Genomic DNA, 15,387 nt, shown 5'->3' on the forward strand with positions numbered 1-15,387 from the left:
TCAAGTTACAATGTAGGTTTTGAGAACGTCATAATATATCAAGTAGAACTCGTTCGTATCTGGATCATGTAGGTAAATTCCCTCGTTGGCAATCCAGGAACCGGGTGCGTGACAATTTTTAGGAGGATTGTACTCGCTGTAAAAGGAATGATAAACACAATAAGTCTCCTGTACTATTTTATGTCCTGTACTGAAGAAACGAGCGGATCCACATTCATTTCTTCGCAGAAACAGATTGCAATGGTTTGCGACTGATTCATCTGTCACAAACTGTTGCAATATCCTGGAGTGGGAGAATAAAAAAAGGATAAACTGGCGTATCAATTCACTTGGGATGTGCCAACGTGTTTTAATGGAATTCGTAATCGTTGAGGTTTTGGAACGGGTACCTATACAATGACTTGCAGGGGCCAGCCGGTGATCAAGTGATCAGTGTTTCTATCCTCCCAAACAAGTCAGGTACCATTTTCTCGACTCCAGAGGGTTGCTTACTACACTTGAAAAGAACAGAGTAACTACAGAGAAAAATCTTTCTTCACAAAACTAAATTTATCGAGATAGTTTGCTTTATTTGTGGAAATTGCGAAAGAAAATCTTTCTAAACCCTTGAAGTTGAAAATTCTAATAATAAAAGCGGGACTCTCTCTTTCTGAGCTGCGAATCCTTGACGTAATTGATTTAACTGCAAAGATTTTTTTGCAACTTGCACAAATAAAGCAGACTATCTCAGAAAATTTCGTTTTGTAAAAAGAACATTATTCTCTGTAGTTATTCGCTCTTTTCAAATGTGGTAATCAATGCAGTAGCACAGCCGTTGCTCGATGTGTGTCCTAAGGTCTGGTGGGTCGGCGTGCCTAGATGACGACAACCTTCCATAGAGGCTGAAGTGATCTGTCACGAAAATTTGAAACAGAATTTTCTGAAATAGACACCAAAATATTGTTCAATACATCTCTTTCTCTTGGAAAACATATTCACTTGATATTTAAAGAAACTTCCAATAAGTTGCAAAAAAAAAAACAAGTTTTCTGTAAAAACACATGAAAAGTTCTATATCTTTGCAGGTTCAAAACTGAACTGAAACAAAACAACAAACAATTAAAGAAGAAATCGAAAAAAAAATTCCTTGGACCAAGAGTGTTCTCTGTTGTATTGTGCCGACATATAGCAAACCTAGTTTGTTAGCGATTTACGAACTGTCAAAAATCTGAGTAAAAAATGCAAAATACTGAAGTTATTATTTTATTTGCAAAAAAACAGAAAGTCCTGTTGAGCTGGAAAACCATGAGATGAGGTACAAAAAATAGTTTTTTTTGCATATTTTCTAAGAAAACAATATCTAAGCTGGTAATGTCGGTCGTTCCTGGTGATCAAACATGTCACTTTAGTCAAATTTACAAAATCTTCAGGGTCATGGAGCTATAGCTGTGAGAGATAACAAATTGTTCGCAATATTATGCAGATTACGAATATGTAATTATCATTTCACTTTTCGGAGAATATGTTCACGTCAAAAATCTTATATCTTTGGTTCACAATTATCTCGGACCCAGTCTTGTTAATATGTACCCGCAGGTAATTTTTTCAGAAACTGTTTCCTTCGTAGGTTTTGAAAGTACTAATTACAATTTCAATTAATTGCACTCACGAATCTATTGATATGTAGATTTTATAATAAAAATTGAGGCGAGTTGTGAAAAAAAGGCGAAAAAAACGTCTTCTGACGAAGAATTAGCGATGCAACTGTGGTTACCTCTACTTCACAAGCTTCTGGGAAGAAAGAGAGATAAATAGTACAAGAGAGCAAGAAAGAAAGACGCCACTAAATGAAAGGCGGAGATCTGTTCCTCATATTCTGATATGGCTTCGGTTAAATTATGTATTGGTTGTGTTCCATCGTACCGTGAATAGGACTCTCAGTGAAATAGCCTTACTGGAATAATATTTGAACATCTTAAATTTTAGATTCCTTCGGGATCTGGGGATTAATTCAGTCCATTAACATTCACTAACATTCAGTTCTTATATCTATTCCTTCCTCTCCTTTTCATTCAGGTTTAATTTCTTTAAATGCGTTAGTATTTTTTCTTTATATTCGTGTAAACGAAAGAACGAAGAAAAATGAAGTAACTGTGTAACTCTGATGAGTTAAAACTGTGTGGATGGTCGCCGCATTGTATTCATATATAATTGTCTTTGTGGCGCGGGATCGCGAGAAAAATCGAATAGTGGAAATATGAGCTTAATTTCGGACCGAGGCGCGATAACCACAACCGGATTTGCAATATAGATGGGGGGATCAAAGAAGGAATTTTGAAAGTTGTACATCAAACTGAACAAGCTATCATCCAAAAAATCGCCTTGCTGCAAGAAAAATTGGAGAACTTTTGCGAAGGCTGAGAAAATCACAGTTTTTGTGGAAACAATCAGAACTTCCTTGAATTTAGAATTCGGAAACCATGAATGGCCGTCATTCAGTGAAAAGACTTTAATTTGTGAAAAAGGAAGGTTCTAGGCAAATAATGTTCAGGGAGACCCAAGAATTCATGGTGGGCCGATAACGTCTGTTTAGTCTGTTTACAGGCATCACCCCACGAATCTAAGGTGGTGCAGATTTCAGTTGGAGTATTCGTATAGCGGATGGGAGACAATGGAGAGGAGGGAGGAGCGATTCCGTCAATTTCTTCCTAATTGCCGAAAAAAACTGCTCGGAAGATGCGGCGCCGCACAAGGCTAGCGCTCTCCAGTCGAACTCCTTGTAGAAAATAGTGCGCCAGAACGCCTGAAGCCGTATCTTAAGGGCCCGTTTTTTACGGCAATTAGGAAGAAAAGGACGGAATCACCCAACCTCCCCCTCCCTCTCCGTAGTCTCCTATCCCGTATACGAATACTCCACCTGAAATCCGTACCACCTCAGATTCGTGGAGTAATGCCTTTAAAGAAAGTAGCAAATAACCACTTGGAGCAAAGTTGTGAGTTGACATTAGAAAAGCCATGAACTGTCGCCTTGAACAGACAGTAATTCACGGAGAAATCTTCCGACAGAGTTCTCTTCTGCTAAGGATGTCCTTGTTATTACTACCAGCCCGAACGTCCGGCTAAAACCGGACTTGGTGTTCGCTTCGCTCTCCCTCACTGATCAGTGAAAATTAGTAGTAGCATTTCCTGTGTGATTAGATTTATGTTTTTCTAGCAACGCTTTCTTCCTCTTTGAGTTTGCTTACCGTTTGGGTGCTTTCTGTAGGGTGATGAGGCGCTTGAGGGGATAGGTCACTAATGGCTTTGAGTTTTCCAGGCTCTGACGAAGGCGATATCGCCGAAACGTTAGCCGCTGTTTAATAAAGATCGATACCAATCTTGGCTACAGCTCAAGGAAATCAGTTAAAACTACGTTTCAACATGCCGAGATTCAAAGACAGTCGAACATGGGCAATGCTTTCTTTCTTTTTTTATTATAAGTAAAAGCGAAAGATTTCATATTTTGCTTTCAGTTCTACATTTAGAGCATATTCAAACTTTGGCTTCAAACAATCCTTCGATTCCAATATTATATATATATATATATATATATATATATATATATATATATATAGAATTTGAAAGCATAACTCTAATTATGAGTGTTCTGCCCTATTTCCTCGACAGTTATCACAGAATGATTTTTTTTAAACATAAAATGACATGAACAACATCATCTTACTGATAACGATAACTTTTCACATAGGATCATCTAAACTACAGGCTACTGTTTAGGAAGCAGGTTTCACTAGTGTTTCTACTATCTGAGGAAGGCATTACCAAACTGAGGTAAACGTGGAGGGAAGTAGACAGAAGTGATAGAGGTGAAAAGCAACGCGGGCAGTAGCCACGAGTATATATATATATATATATATACACACACCCACACACACACACACACACACACACACACACACACACACACACACACACACACACACACACACACACACACACACACACACACACACACACACACACACACACACACACACACACACACACACACACACACGCACGCACGCACGCACGCGCACGCACACGCACATACACACACACACGACAGACTAAGCCCGCTATTATATAGCATGATCATGATAACTAACTTTACACCATGAACTCAAATTTCAGTGCGGTACTTTCGCGAAGACGATAAGAGTCGTAAATTCACAAATAACATACAATGTGAGGTAATAAGATGTTCTAAAAGCTCCCTTGATTACGAACATATCATACATTTTTGAAAAGCGCGAATGTTACGAACACCCTTTCGCTCCATCTATACATGTTAGCGGGATTTGAAAATAGCAGGATGGAGGTGCGAAAGTTCCCAATAGAGGTTGGCGAGATTTCGCTTGTTTCCAGTTCACGCATTTGTCAAAACCAAATGCTAGGAGTCTGCGGCTCACTTGCATTCGTCTTGCGTCTTCAAATTTAGTCCTCTCCCAAAGTTTCGGACGATTTGCTACGGATCAATTTGTCTTTATGTTTTTCGTTGACTTTCTTTTTTTTTCATTAGTAGCTCTGTCTTCCAGCTTTCAAAAACTGTATACCCTACAAACTAAGAAAGTGAACGAAAGTTTCAATTTATTTATTGTGCAACTTAAAAGCACATTTTGGCTTGATTTTGATCCACTCCTCCACGGGTAACGCACTGAAGGTGTATTTGTGAAGCGATTTTTGACTTCATTTGTTTAGAATATATCTGCGCTGCAAATGAAATTTGAAAAAATGTTCTGCATATGATTACTTCCATTGAACGTCTATAAAAAAAAACAGGACTCTCTCGTTATCATCATATACTGGTGCAAACAAATTAGCGCATCTAGTCCAAACACTACAAATGTAAAGAAGTGACTGAATATTACTGCATCACATAATGACATAATAATAAACAAGCTGTGTCCGAAAGTCTCTTGTTAGGCTGTCACATAAAAGCTCTATTGCCTTCCGAAAGGGTTTGGTTTGAAAGAGATAAGAAGTCAAAGGAGTTTAAACAGTAGTGTCGACTTTCCTTGAATCTTGGCATAGAGATTGCAACTTGTCGAATATATTGGCGAAGTAGGGCGACCTCTTTCTGTACGTATTAAAGAACATCTAAGATAGGATGGAACATTCGAACGCAGCAACAACTCTCAGAACCCATCGCAGAAAATGTCATTAAAACGCTCCTTTCTGCATAGCTGCCACGATCCTATCGTGCGAACCAGAAATTGTAGCTCGCAGAGCTTTGGAGGCGTTTTGGATTAACGCTAAAAGTCCAAAAATGGATAGAAAGGAAGAATGCATAGTCATGATCAACGAGCTGGCTCTATATCAAGACCTTTGGGGGTTTTGATCTACACGGTCATATGCGGGTCGCATCCTAACTAGCATTAGCGGAGCGATTTTATCACGCGGAAACCCGCTAATATCACGACAAAGCGGCTACCTAGGTAAGCACAGCGTTTTGGACTCTTTTGGTTTCGATTTTGGATGTAGCATCTTAGGGAATGATGTCTTGTTCTGGGTGAGGCATTTGAGAGGATATATCACAAATCATCTGACTTTCCAGGCTCTGACGAAGGCCACGACGCCGAAACGTTAGTCGTAATAAAGTTTGTTAACAATCTTGGCTGTTGCTAAATTGACTATCGACAATGCGTTTAGACACTTTGAAGAATGAAGAAAGAAAGAATGTCTGGGTGAATTAATGAATTGTTGAAATGGTACTCACAATACAACCACGCCTTCTTTTCCTCCTCTTTTTATCACTACCTTTCCAATTCGAAAAGGATCTTCGTAATAGATTGTTGAGAAGTCCAAGCCAGTGCCGCGTTCCGTGACGCCGCTGTAGCAGATTTTGAGGTGATATTTTAAGGGGTTTTCATTAGCACAAGCCGGATCCTTCCTTTCTACACGCATACCGTAGATCAACTCGTACTCGCTCTGATTTCCTTTATCCATGAACAAATCTACTTTGAAAGAAACGTGAGTGTTATAGCTAAATTGGCCAAAGTCCTGACATGGTGGAGTTTGTAAGATGGATGCCCGTTCTCGCGAACCTTTCTTTACTATAATATACAACGGGGATACTGCTCCAAAACTGTCTCCAGATCTTTTTGCTCCAGGACACTCATCCGGGTATGTGAACTCCTGAAAGTTTGTATTTCGCATGTTTTCAAAGTTATAATTTCTATTTATCAGTGTCGCTGCTGCAAAGAAGAAGGTAGGCTGGAGAGAAAGTCTCAGCACCCATTTTCTGAAATTTCCAGAAAATTCCATTTTTAGGCGAAACCCACGTTGCATCATGTTGTTGTAGTAGAACATTCTGCAAGCTGACTAAAAAATAAAGCTGAAAAAATGACAAATGGTGGCAAAACTTTCTGTGCAGCCTAATGTAATTGATATGGATAGCGGAGAACAATAGTTGCATTGATGCTACTTGTGATTAATACTCACCTGATACCAGTACGTCTCTGCCAAAGATACCGAAACAATGAGTAAATTGGTGAGCATTGACGAAACGAGCATCTGTAATATAAGAAGGACAATAGGAAGGACAATAATGTAAGGACAATAATCCACGATCAGTCTTTGATCAAATCATAATTATTGATAGTACCAAAAGACTAATTTTAATGAAAAGAAGTGTAATGTGCCTCTGTGAATCGGCAGGAAATTTTTTTAAAACTTCAGATGGAAGCGTTGTTAGTATCTATGTAAAAATCTCGAAGGTTGTCACAAAGATGAATGTCCTAATATGATGCCATAGGATGGTAATTAATGTTACTGGTTAACAATGTGCCTCAAGTTTTTTTTTCAGGAATATTAACATTGATAAAATGCAGCTTTTATGCTAAAAGGGCCAGTACTACATTTTTTGAGTCGAAACCATATCTACATTTTCTCAATTGGTTCTTCGACTCTCTAAGCGTCAGATTCTGTCGACATGGTTACAGAACGCAGATATCTCTTCTATACAAAGGATGAAAATCTGTATCATGTGACATCCCAATATCTTCTCGCGGTTACTGCAGAAGACCAAAAAACCCTTATCCCCTTCAACTTTGCGTAGCCTAGATGGTCTCCTGTCACGACAGGAGCAGAGAAACACGGTGTCACAAAGAAATAAGAAAAGCTGAATGTTGAATAGTAAGAATTACTGAAATTAATGGACGGAATGCCGCAATCGAGGTATGATTGTAAAGTGTGAACCTATTTACGTTACGTGGATAGACAGTGTACCAGTTTCGAAACTCATCGAGGTATCACGAGAGTACAAGATGCCGCTCTGTCTCGCCTTCATCGACTTGAAGAAAGTCATCGACTCAGTTGAGAAGGAAGCGGCCGTAGAAGCCTTGGACAACAAAGGCGTCCCTACTCAGTACATAAAGGTGCTTCGAGAGTTCTACAACTTCACGACCGGAGTTTCGTCATTCTACAAGAATATCATTATTGAAGTGAAGAGCTCAACGCTCAATGGAACGAACATATCCGAATGCACCAGCTACGTTTATCTGGGTCGGGAATTGAACATGATGAACGAGTCGACTCCCGAGCTAGGCAGGAGGAGACGAGCGGCTTGGGGAGGATGTAGTGAAGAAGACCAGGAACACCCGGCACCGTGCTCACCTCTTCAACACCACCGTACTTCCTGCTTTGACCTATGCTTCGAAAACTTGGGCATCTTGCAAGCAGGAAGACAACGCGGTGAACGGCATTCAACGCGCAATTGAGAGATTGGTGGTAGGAGTATCCCGTTTCACGCAAGTGAGGGACTGGATTCGAAGTACTCTCCTCCGTCAGCGATGAAAGATTATAGAAGCCGCCGCGTTTGCCAAGGGAAGTAAAATAAGGTTTGCCGGGGTGGTGAGCTTTGATGACAACCGTTGGACCAGAGCCGTGAGCGACTGGGTTCCCCGCGATATTAGGAGCACTATAGGAAGACCGCCGATCCGATGGTCAGATTTCTTAACGAAGTCCTTCGAAGAAAAATACGATGCTCTTCGTGTCCCACGCGAAAGGAGGAACCACTGGGCTACTCTGGCACGCGATCGGGACAAATGGAAGAATTACTGGCGCCCGCTCGACCAGTTCGAAGATCAACGGGAGTCAAGGTGATCAAGGTGACACTTAATACTGTATAAAATTGAGTAGTGTGGTGGTCTATTGAGGATGAAGGAACAAATATCATCTAGAAATGCCCTCAAAACGTTTAGATATCTGCTGATTCTAAATATTTTGTTTTTAATTGGTCAAAGTTACAGAAATAATCTACTTTGTTTTCTTGTTCATCATTTATACGACCAACTCGCTATCATTTTTCCCGTATTTACTCCATTGTTTGTTTTTGGGTAACATTATTCGCAAGTGGGTCACGGAGACATGGACAACTAATAGAATAGCGACAAATCCTATCTTTTACACTTTTAAAGAGAATAAAGGATAAAGCTTCTGGCGTTAATCAATCCGCTTGGGATGCGCCCCCGCTTTAATTACGCGTACAATATTTCCTGTTGGAAACAGAATACATCTCAGCAAGATTTTTGTCAGAAATACCGAATAAATGAGTTTGATTTCCCAAAACTGTTTAACACCTCATAACTATGCACTGCATGCTTCAAATAGTTCCGGAGTTCTAAATGGACATCATGGTCTTTTATCACGCAATTGAAACAATGCGCATGATCTTTGATAGCTAGTTGGAGTCAGTTATTCGGGCAGCAGCGATGATTATTCTCTTTAATTTGCACCCCATCCCTATTTACATAGGTAAGAGGTAATCGGAAGCATGCCCAAAAATATAGAAGAACCACTCAACGCATTGCCTGTCACAACCATAAGACGAATGCTCACGAAAAGGGTGGTCTTCCTCACAAGCACCCGTCAGGATGAACTGAACTAAATTCTGCTCTGGAGTGAGTGTAAGTAAACCGCACTTACTGGTTTAGTGTGATATCTGCCTACATCGTCTGAAGCACAGCAGCAAATACGCATCAAAGATCGGGAGATCAGCGTCGAAGACGATACTTTCTACAACTGCTGGTGCGTCACAGCACGACGGTACTGCGACGCTTATGATGAGCAAATGAGAATGTATTCTTAAAGAACAACTACAACAGCCTGTTAAGAGAAACCTGCTCACAGTATTTACACGCAGATGAATGCAAATCTAGGGCTCCAGAGAACTCGAAGAGGATAGTAGGAGCTAATCCATCGACGGAAACCGCTGAAGAGTATATCGAAGCGAACGTTATCGAAACTGATGCGAATGCGAAGTGAAGATTCATATTATACAGGGTATCTATGATGTCCTGTTGCACCTTGGATTGGTCACAGCAAAGCAACAAAAGAAGATAGAATGTGAAATTTCAACGAAACGAAAGGATAGCTTTACAAATTCGAGTAGTATGATGCGCCAGCGTGTCCGCACTCAGGTGATGACACAACAGCACAAACTGCGCAGCAGCGGATCAGCCCTACCCCACACCAGTCGAGATGTATACGGTACAGAGGGAACTCCAGCTTGTTCTGTAGCTTGCTTAGTTCGAATCCATGAGCAAAATGCAACCTGAGCATAGCAGTGTGCACCACATAAGGATAGCATTAGTCGGTGGATAAGCAGTGGGAACGATGTAGGCAGTATGTTGAAGAAACCCCAGTATTAGTAGGCCATCGGTAAATGACGGTAGAGGCTCCACGGGAGAGCTACCTAAGGAGCTCTAAAAAATCTGCACTTTCGTATGCGCATATCCACACTACACCAACACTGTTAGTGAGTTCACGGATACAGCAATCACGCAGCGGTGTTTTGTCAATCTATGGAGACCACGATACTTTGATCTGACGCCTTTTAGTTATGTAAAGCAACATGCATATAGCGAAAGCACCAACGACATCAATCATTTAAAGCAGAGGACACTGATATTGTGATAGATACTGATAAAGATACGGTTCTACATCAGATTCCGTAAACTGTTAGCAACTATTTAAGCAGTCATCTAGTTCGTGTTTCCAATTTCTAAAGCGGTCTTACCAACGTGATTGAGGAAACGTGCGGAAAAAGCATTGATGGTAGTACATAGAGGTGAAACGAAACGCATGCAGTTTTCACGCCTGTGTAACAGTTCATAACGTCTCAGTCAGTTCTTGAAGAATTCGCTTAGAGTCTTGTACAGCACTATCGCACTGTGGCGATGCGGTGAGACTTGTCACCACACTTAACGGCTTTATGGCGCCCGCACACCAATCACTGATCCCTTGGGAGAAAAGAGTATCATGGCTCTCAACGAACGATGTTTTGGAGAGGGCTGGGGGTCCGTTGTCTTCCTGTAGCGCGTTTGATCTTGATCTGATATTCAGTTGCCGATGGTTCTGGTCTACTATTTGTCACTAAGCACATCACGTATACGGCTTACCTTATCATAGTTTCTTTAGAAAATGTGACATCGTCTCTAACCTTGGATAGTCGACATAGGACGAAACTTCGAATCCCTTCTTTTACTTGCGTAAAGCAGCAAGAAAGCACTTCCAACAGCATTCAGTCAGCTGCGTTGGCCACATTCTTCTCCTTAGCTCTACCTCCGCATCTATAGCTCGATGGTCAGGTCTTCTCTGACCATCCAGCTATGGAGGCAGCATAGATTTATTTACATTGCTGGTGCGTCCGAACATGTCCATTCCGCAGAGAGTATGTAAGGCATCAGTTACGCAAATATTCTTCAAAAACATCCTTGTGCACATTCGCCTTAAAACCTTTTCACTGGACTTGTTCGTTTCGCATGACTGATATTAGGTGTTAGGGACGATCTCTTCACCAAAACAAAGACCATTCTAACTTTCTCATTACATTTTTGAGTGTGGCACTGAATATTTTGCGGGAGATCGTATCACTCGGTCAGACGATCATGATATTCTTATAGAAGGCCAAAATTCCGGTTACGAAGTTTTTGTATAACAGTCGCAAACCCTTTTGCATCGAACAGGAACTCCTTGGCTGTTCGATGCTTCCATGAAACATTCTATATCTGAATCGAGAAATAAACACATCCTTCATATATAAGGAATCTTTTTTCTTGTTAATTCATATTGTTATTGTTATTGTTCATTATTGAAGGGAAGTTATTAGTCATACCCCTGGTTTCAGATCAGAGACACGACTTTGTCGTACTTAACTTTGTCGTACTTATTCTGTTTGAGAGATTTTTTATTCGTCATTTCTTTTGGAGCCTCTAACTAGGTCAGCGATTCTCACTGACCACGTTCGCCGGTCGTCTGCGTGCTTCGCTCACCGTCACTGACCAATAAAAAATAAAAGTAATGACATTTTCTGCAAAATTAGATTTGGATTTCTAACAACGCTATCTTCCTTCTTTCTAAAAGAAATTTAAGTCTTTGCCTTGCAAGTCAATGCGTAAGCCAACATGCGTTCATAAACTTAAATGACTCGAAACCGAAGACGGAAATATTTCCTCATCCTAGGCGGACAAAAGCGTCAGTAACATGAGTACAACTGCTAAGAACGGATTGCTGACAGTGCTGTCACCGCCAAACTCACCGCAGCAATCCACCTTAAAGAAAAAGTCACTTGCCTTCACCTGACCACCGCTGGTTATTCCTCAAGAAAAGAACCCACTCGGTTTGTGTTGTGTACCTCCTTGGTATCATCATGATATCATGATCATGGTCATGATCATGATCATGATATATCATGATCATGTATATAATAACGGTCTTATTCTGTCATGTGTGTCTGTCTGTGTGTGTCAGTCACGAAATTCAAAAAGGGGGATGCGACGGGTCCACCGGCGTCAGATACCTATGAAAGAGGGTGCGGCGTGTCCAACAGCGTCAGATATCCATAATATGGGGTGCGACGGATCCATCGGCGTCGGATTGGTGCGCCGGCGCCAGATTTCTATAATATGGGGTGCGACGGATCCACCGGCGTCGCCGGACCCGGTCATTGGTGCGCCATAACTCAGTGTGCATGACGTAAAAGATAAATGGTTGCAGCCGTTTCATAGCTGTGACCACTGGACGCTTTGCTTTTCACCTTTATGACTCCTCCGTGTGCATATTTCCTTCTTCGTTCGCCTCAAGTTTGTAGCATGCCGTTCTCCGAAAGTGGAAACACGTATGCAAACGGTTGCTTAAATAGTAGCGAGATGTTTATGTGATCTGACGTGGAGCGTTATCATTATCAGTAGAATGATGTCCTTCACGTCATTTAATGTTAAAACATCATTCTGTGATAACTATTGGGAAAAATCAAAAGGAATACCCATACTTCGAGTAATGCTTTCAAATAGTATCTTTATTATTCTGTCATCGAAGGAGTGTTTGCAGCTGATGGTCGAATATTCTCCATATGTAGAGTTGACGCGTTTGGAAGGAAAACTCCGTAACCTTTTGCTTTAATTTATAATATAAAAAAGAGAAGGAAAACGTTGTCAAAAAACACAAATCTAATTTTACATAAAACACCACTACCATTAACTTTCATTGATCAGTGAAGGGGAGCGAAGCTAAAATCACCGAAAGTCTGAAGTCCGGCTTTAGCCGGACATTTGGACTGGTATATAATAAAGGGCTTATTCTGTGTGTGTGTGTGTGTGTGTCTGTGTGTGTGTCAGTCACGAAATTCAAAAAGGGCGGTGCGACGGGTCCACCGGCGCCAGATACCTATAGAAGGGGGTGCGACGGGTCCATCGGTCGAAATGGTGCCTGATAACTTCGTGTGCAAGACGCAAAAGATAAATGATCGCAGCCGTTTCATAACCGTTGCGACTGGACGCTTTGCTTTTCACCTTTACGACTCCTCCGCGTTTCTATTTCCTTCTTCGTTTGCCTCAGGTTGGTAGCATGCCGTTTTCAGAAGTGGAAATTCGCATGCAAACGGCTGCTTAAATTGTAGCAGGATGTTATCTGACGTGGAACGTCATCTTTATCAGTAGGATGATGTTTTTCTTTCATTTTATGCCGAAACATCATTCTTTGATGAGTGTTTATAGAAAACAGGAGAACAACCCATATTTCGCTTTTAAACTTTTAAATTTTGTCTGTAATATTGATAAGGAGTGTTTGAAGCTGAAGTTCGAATATTCTCCAAATGTAGAAATAATGCGTTTAGAAGGAAAACTATGAAATCTTTCGCTTTTAGTTATAATATTAAAAAGGAAGAAAGATTGTTGGAGATACGCAAGTCTGATTTCACAGAAAAAGGCATTAATTTTGATTTTTGTTGGTCAGTGAAGAAAACCGAAGCAAACACTACAGAAAGTCTGAAGTCCGGCTTTAGCCGGACGCTTAGACTGGTAGAGTCCATATGAACTGTGCAGAGCAAGCATTTTTGATTACAACATCGAATGCAGTAAAGCATAGTTTTGCACAATGATCACATATGGATCATTGTGATGTTCTGCTACAGTCAGCAAAGAATTGCTTTGTTCAGTGTTTCATCTTTCTACAGTCTTGGATTGGTCTAAGTGAAGATAAGCACTGTAGTACCGTCAGTCTCCGCTTTATTGAACAGACCTTAGTGCCTACCTTTCGCTCCCGGAAATTCTCCGTCATGAGACTGACACGTTTCAATCATTCTAAAACTTGCGAGTCTTTTCAGTTCTAAAAATTTTTCTTTGAGCAAAGCCTCCTTAACTTAAACCGAAGGAGGAGCGAAGGAGGAGCTTAAAAGCCTGCGTCAGTGCGCGACACACACGTGTTGCACCACACCGCTATGCTCCCAACGTCCACCATGGTGGCAGAGGGAACAAAAAGGGGAGAGGTGGCCACTTCTAACAGTCCGCATAGAATTTGTTCATTGCTGTATTTGGCTAGAACTGATGTACAAAGCCCGCACAAAAAAGCTTAGTTATTGAGAATAAACTAAACTTACAAGCTTGGTAGTAGTGATATGATACATGTGCTGGTATATCAACGGAGAAGCCGATGGATATAATTGTGGCGGCCATAGTGATTGGGTCGAGATCTACTCCCCACCAAGATAAGATGCCCAGAATTCCTTAATTTCTATAGTTGCTTCGTTATAAACTCATGTGGGTAGGGTCATTTTACCTGCACAAATGGAAAGCACTGATAGACTGGCGATAGCGACCGTGAAAAAGTTATTGAGGAATATAAAACACACGAAAGCCATACCAACAAGAGTTCCAAGCACTGACTGAAGAGAATCGTGAAGTAAAGAAAGACTTTTGAAACTAGTGGAACAGAATGTAGCCCAACCTGCCAGGTGTCGGTAGTCATGTTGTCGATGAGATCCAGATAAACTCCGTCTTCGTGGAAGACAGTGGGCTTGAACTCTCTAGAAGTAAAGAGATAACTGATAACATTAAAAACAGTGTCTGCAAGTTTTGTGTGAAGGTGCCCATCCGTGTAATGCTGCCTAGCAGTCGTTGTGACAAGTTAAATCGGAGGGGTGTAACATTTCCGTGATTCTGATTTAGTAAAATTTCGTGCTCAGAAAACGAGGTCGATTATCACTTATGCTGGGGGCAATGATGCATTAAAAACGCGTTAGCCAATGGTCAGTAGTCGCAAGTTTGGTTAGTCCCACCGCGCACTTATGCTTAGAACGAATATGATCCTCGAAATACTCTGCTGGCGGTGACTTCGAGAAGTTGACCCCCCAAAATTGCGTCAGTTCGCGACACTGTTTTTTTTTCTCGGCAATTAAGTGTTACACCGACAAGTGGAAACTGGGGGATGAATGGCAGGTATGGTAGGGGTTTCCAACTCTAAATTTCAATTCTATTCTAAATAATTCCCGGATTGACATTATCATTAAGAAGTTTTTTTAGTTGTATTTACTGCTTATGCTGTCTGCGAATGCATTTCAATTTTTGGGCGCAGAGAACCCCACCAATTGTTTGAGCAGAATTCGTCGCATCAAGATGCGCCAGTCATCTTGTGTTCCGCCAGAAGCAGAGCATTTCCTTTTCGCGGTTTCGGACATTCCTTGGTGTGCAGCCATTGCCGTCATCTAGTGATGTTATTGTTGGAGACAAAATTTCCACTACGATTGTCATGGGACTGACGGCTTGTTGTAGGCTAGATGGCGCAGAATATCGCAACGGTGAGTAACTTTGGATGTTGCCGAGTTGGAAGGATGGATCAGACTTAGAATAAATCATGCACTGGAAAGACGAAGCAGTTATAGATATCGCCTACGTTTGTCGAATCTGAAGGAACATCCTTTTTTAAGAATACATTTCAATACCGTACCTCTCTCGAAACATAAAAATGCTGAAGGAGGCCTAAGTTTAGAAACGTCGAGACGCAACCATGATAAAAGTTCCCCAAAACAACGTGGAGTATCATATAATTCAACGGCATAGCACATTTCCACTCACTACAGAGAATGTGCAGATT

The 15,387-nt window shown here is 41.1% G+C and overlaps 3 protein-coding genes across 5 annotated transcripts in view; 1 reads left to right on the forward strand and 2 right to left on the reverse strand.

Moving 5' to 3' along the window:
- The window catches only part of RB195_007008 (uncharacterized protein), a gene marked incomplete at both ends in the record, with an annotated part of 18,758 nt that continues 3,371 nt past the window's right edge, over positions 1-15,387 (reverse strand). The window contains 7 exons of one of the 2 annotated variants that reach the window (XM_064180409.1): positions 1-136; positions 5,735-6,153; positions 6,460-6,531; positions 9,138-9,229; positions 13,895-14,020; positions 14,074-14,179; positions 14,242-14,320. In XM_064180409.1, coding sequence (XP_064037283.1) covers positions 1-136; positions 5,735-6,153; positions 6,460-6,531; positions 9,138-9,229; positions 13,895-14,020; positions 14,074-14,179; positions 14,242-14,320 — 1,030 coding nt within the window. Of the gene's footprint in view, positions 137-5,734; positions 6,154-6,459; positions 6,532-9,137; positions 9,230-13,894; positions 14,021-14,073; positions 14,180-14,241; positions 14,321-15,387 lie in introns of those variants that run through there. The other variant, XM_064180410.1, reaches the window with a different exon arrangement.
- RB195_007009 (uncharacterized protein) lies at positions 7,197-10,595 on the forward strand (the record flags this gene model as incomplete). 2 transcript variants are annotated; one of them, XM_064180412.1, is made up of 3 exons in its annotated part: positions 7,197-7,710; positions 7,943-8,117; positions 9,177-9,282. In XM_064180412.1, 3 exons carry the CDS (start codon positions 7,197-7,199, stop codon positions 9,280-9,282), a joined length of 795 nt encoding a protein of 264 aa, XP_064037285.1. The 2 variants fall into 2 exon arrangements, with proteins under 2 accessions (XP_064037285.1, XP_064037286.1); XM_064180411.1 differs by lacking the exons at positions 7,943-8,117; positions 9,177-9,282 and adding an exon at positions 10,438-10,595 and having other exon boundaries at positions 7,284-7,710.
- RB195_007010 (uncharacterized protein) overlaps positions 13,794-15,387 on the reverse strand; it is a gene marked incomplete at both ends in the record, with an annotated part of 15,073 nt that continues 13,479 nt past the window's right edge. Inside the window, one exon of the mRNA XM_064180413.1 lies at positions 13,794-13,822. Within this exon, the coding sequence (XP_064037287.1) occupies positions 13,794-13,822 (29 nt within the window). The remainder of the gene's footprint in view (positions 13,823-15,387) is intronic.

Source organism: Necator americanus, chromosome I (assembly GCF_031761385.1).
Source record: "Necator americanus strain Aroian chromosome I, whole genome shotgun sequence".
In the NCBI taxonomy this organism is placed as follows: domain Eukaryota; kingdom Metazoa; phylum Nematoda; class Chromadorea; order Rhabditida; family Ancylostomatidae; genus Necator; species Necator americanus.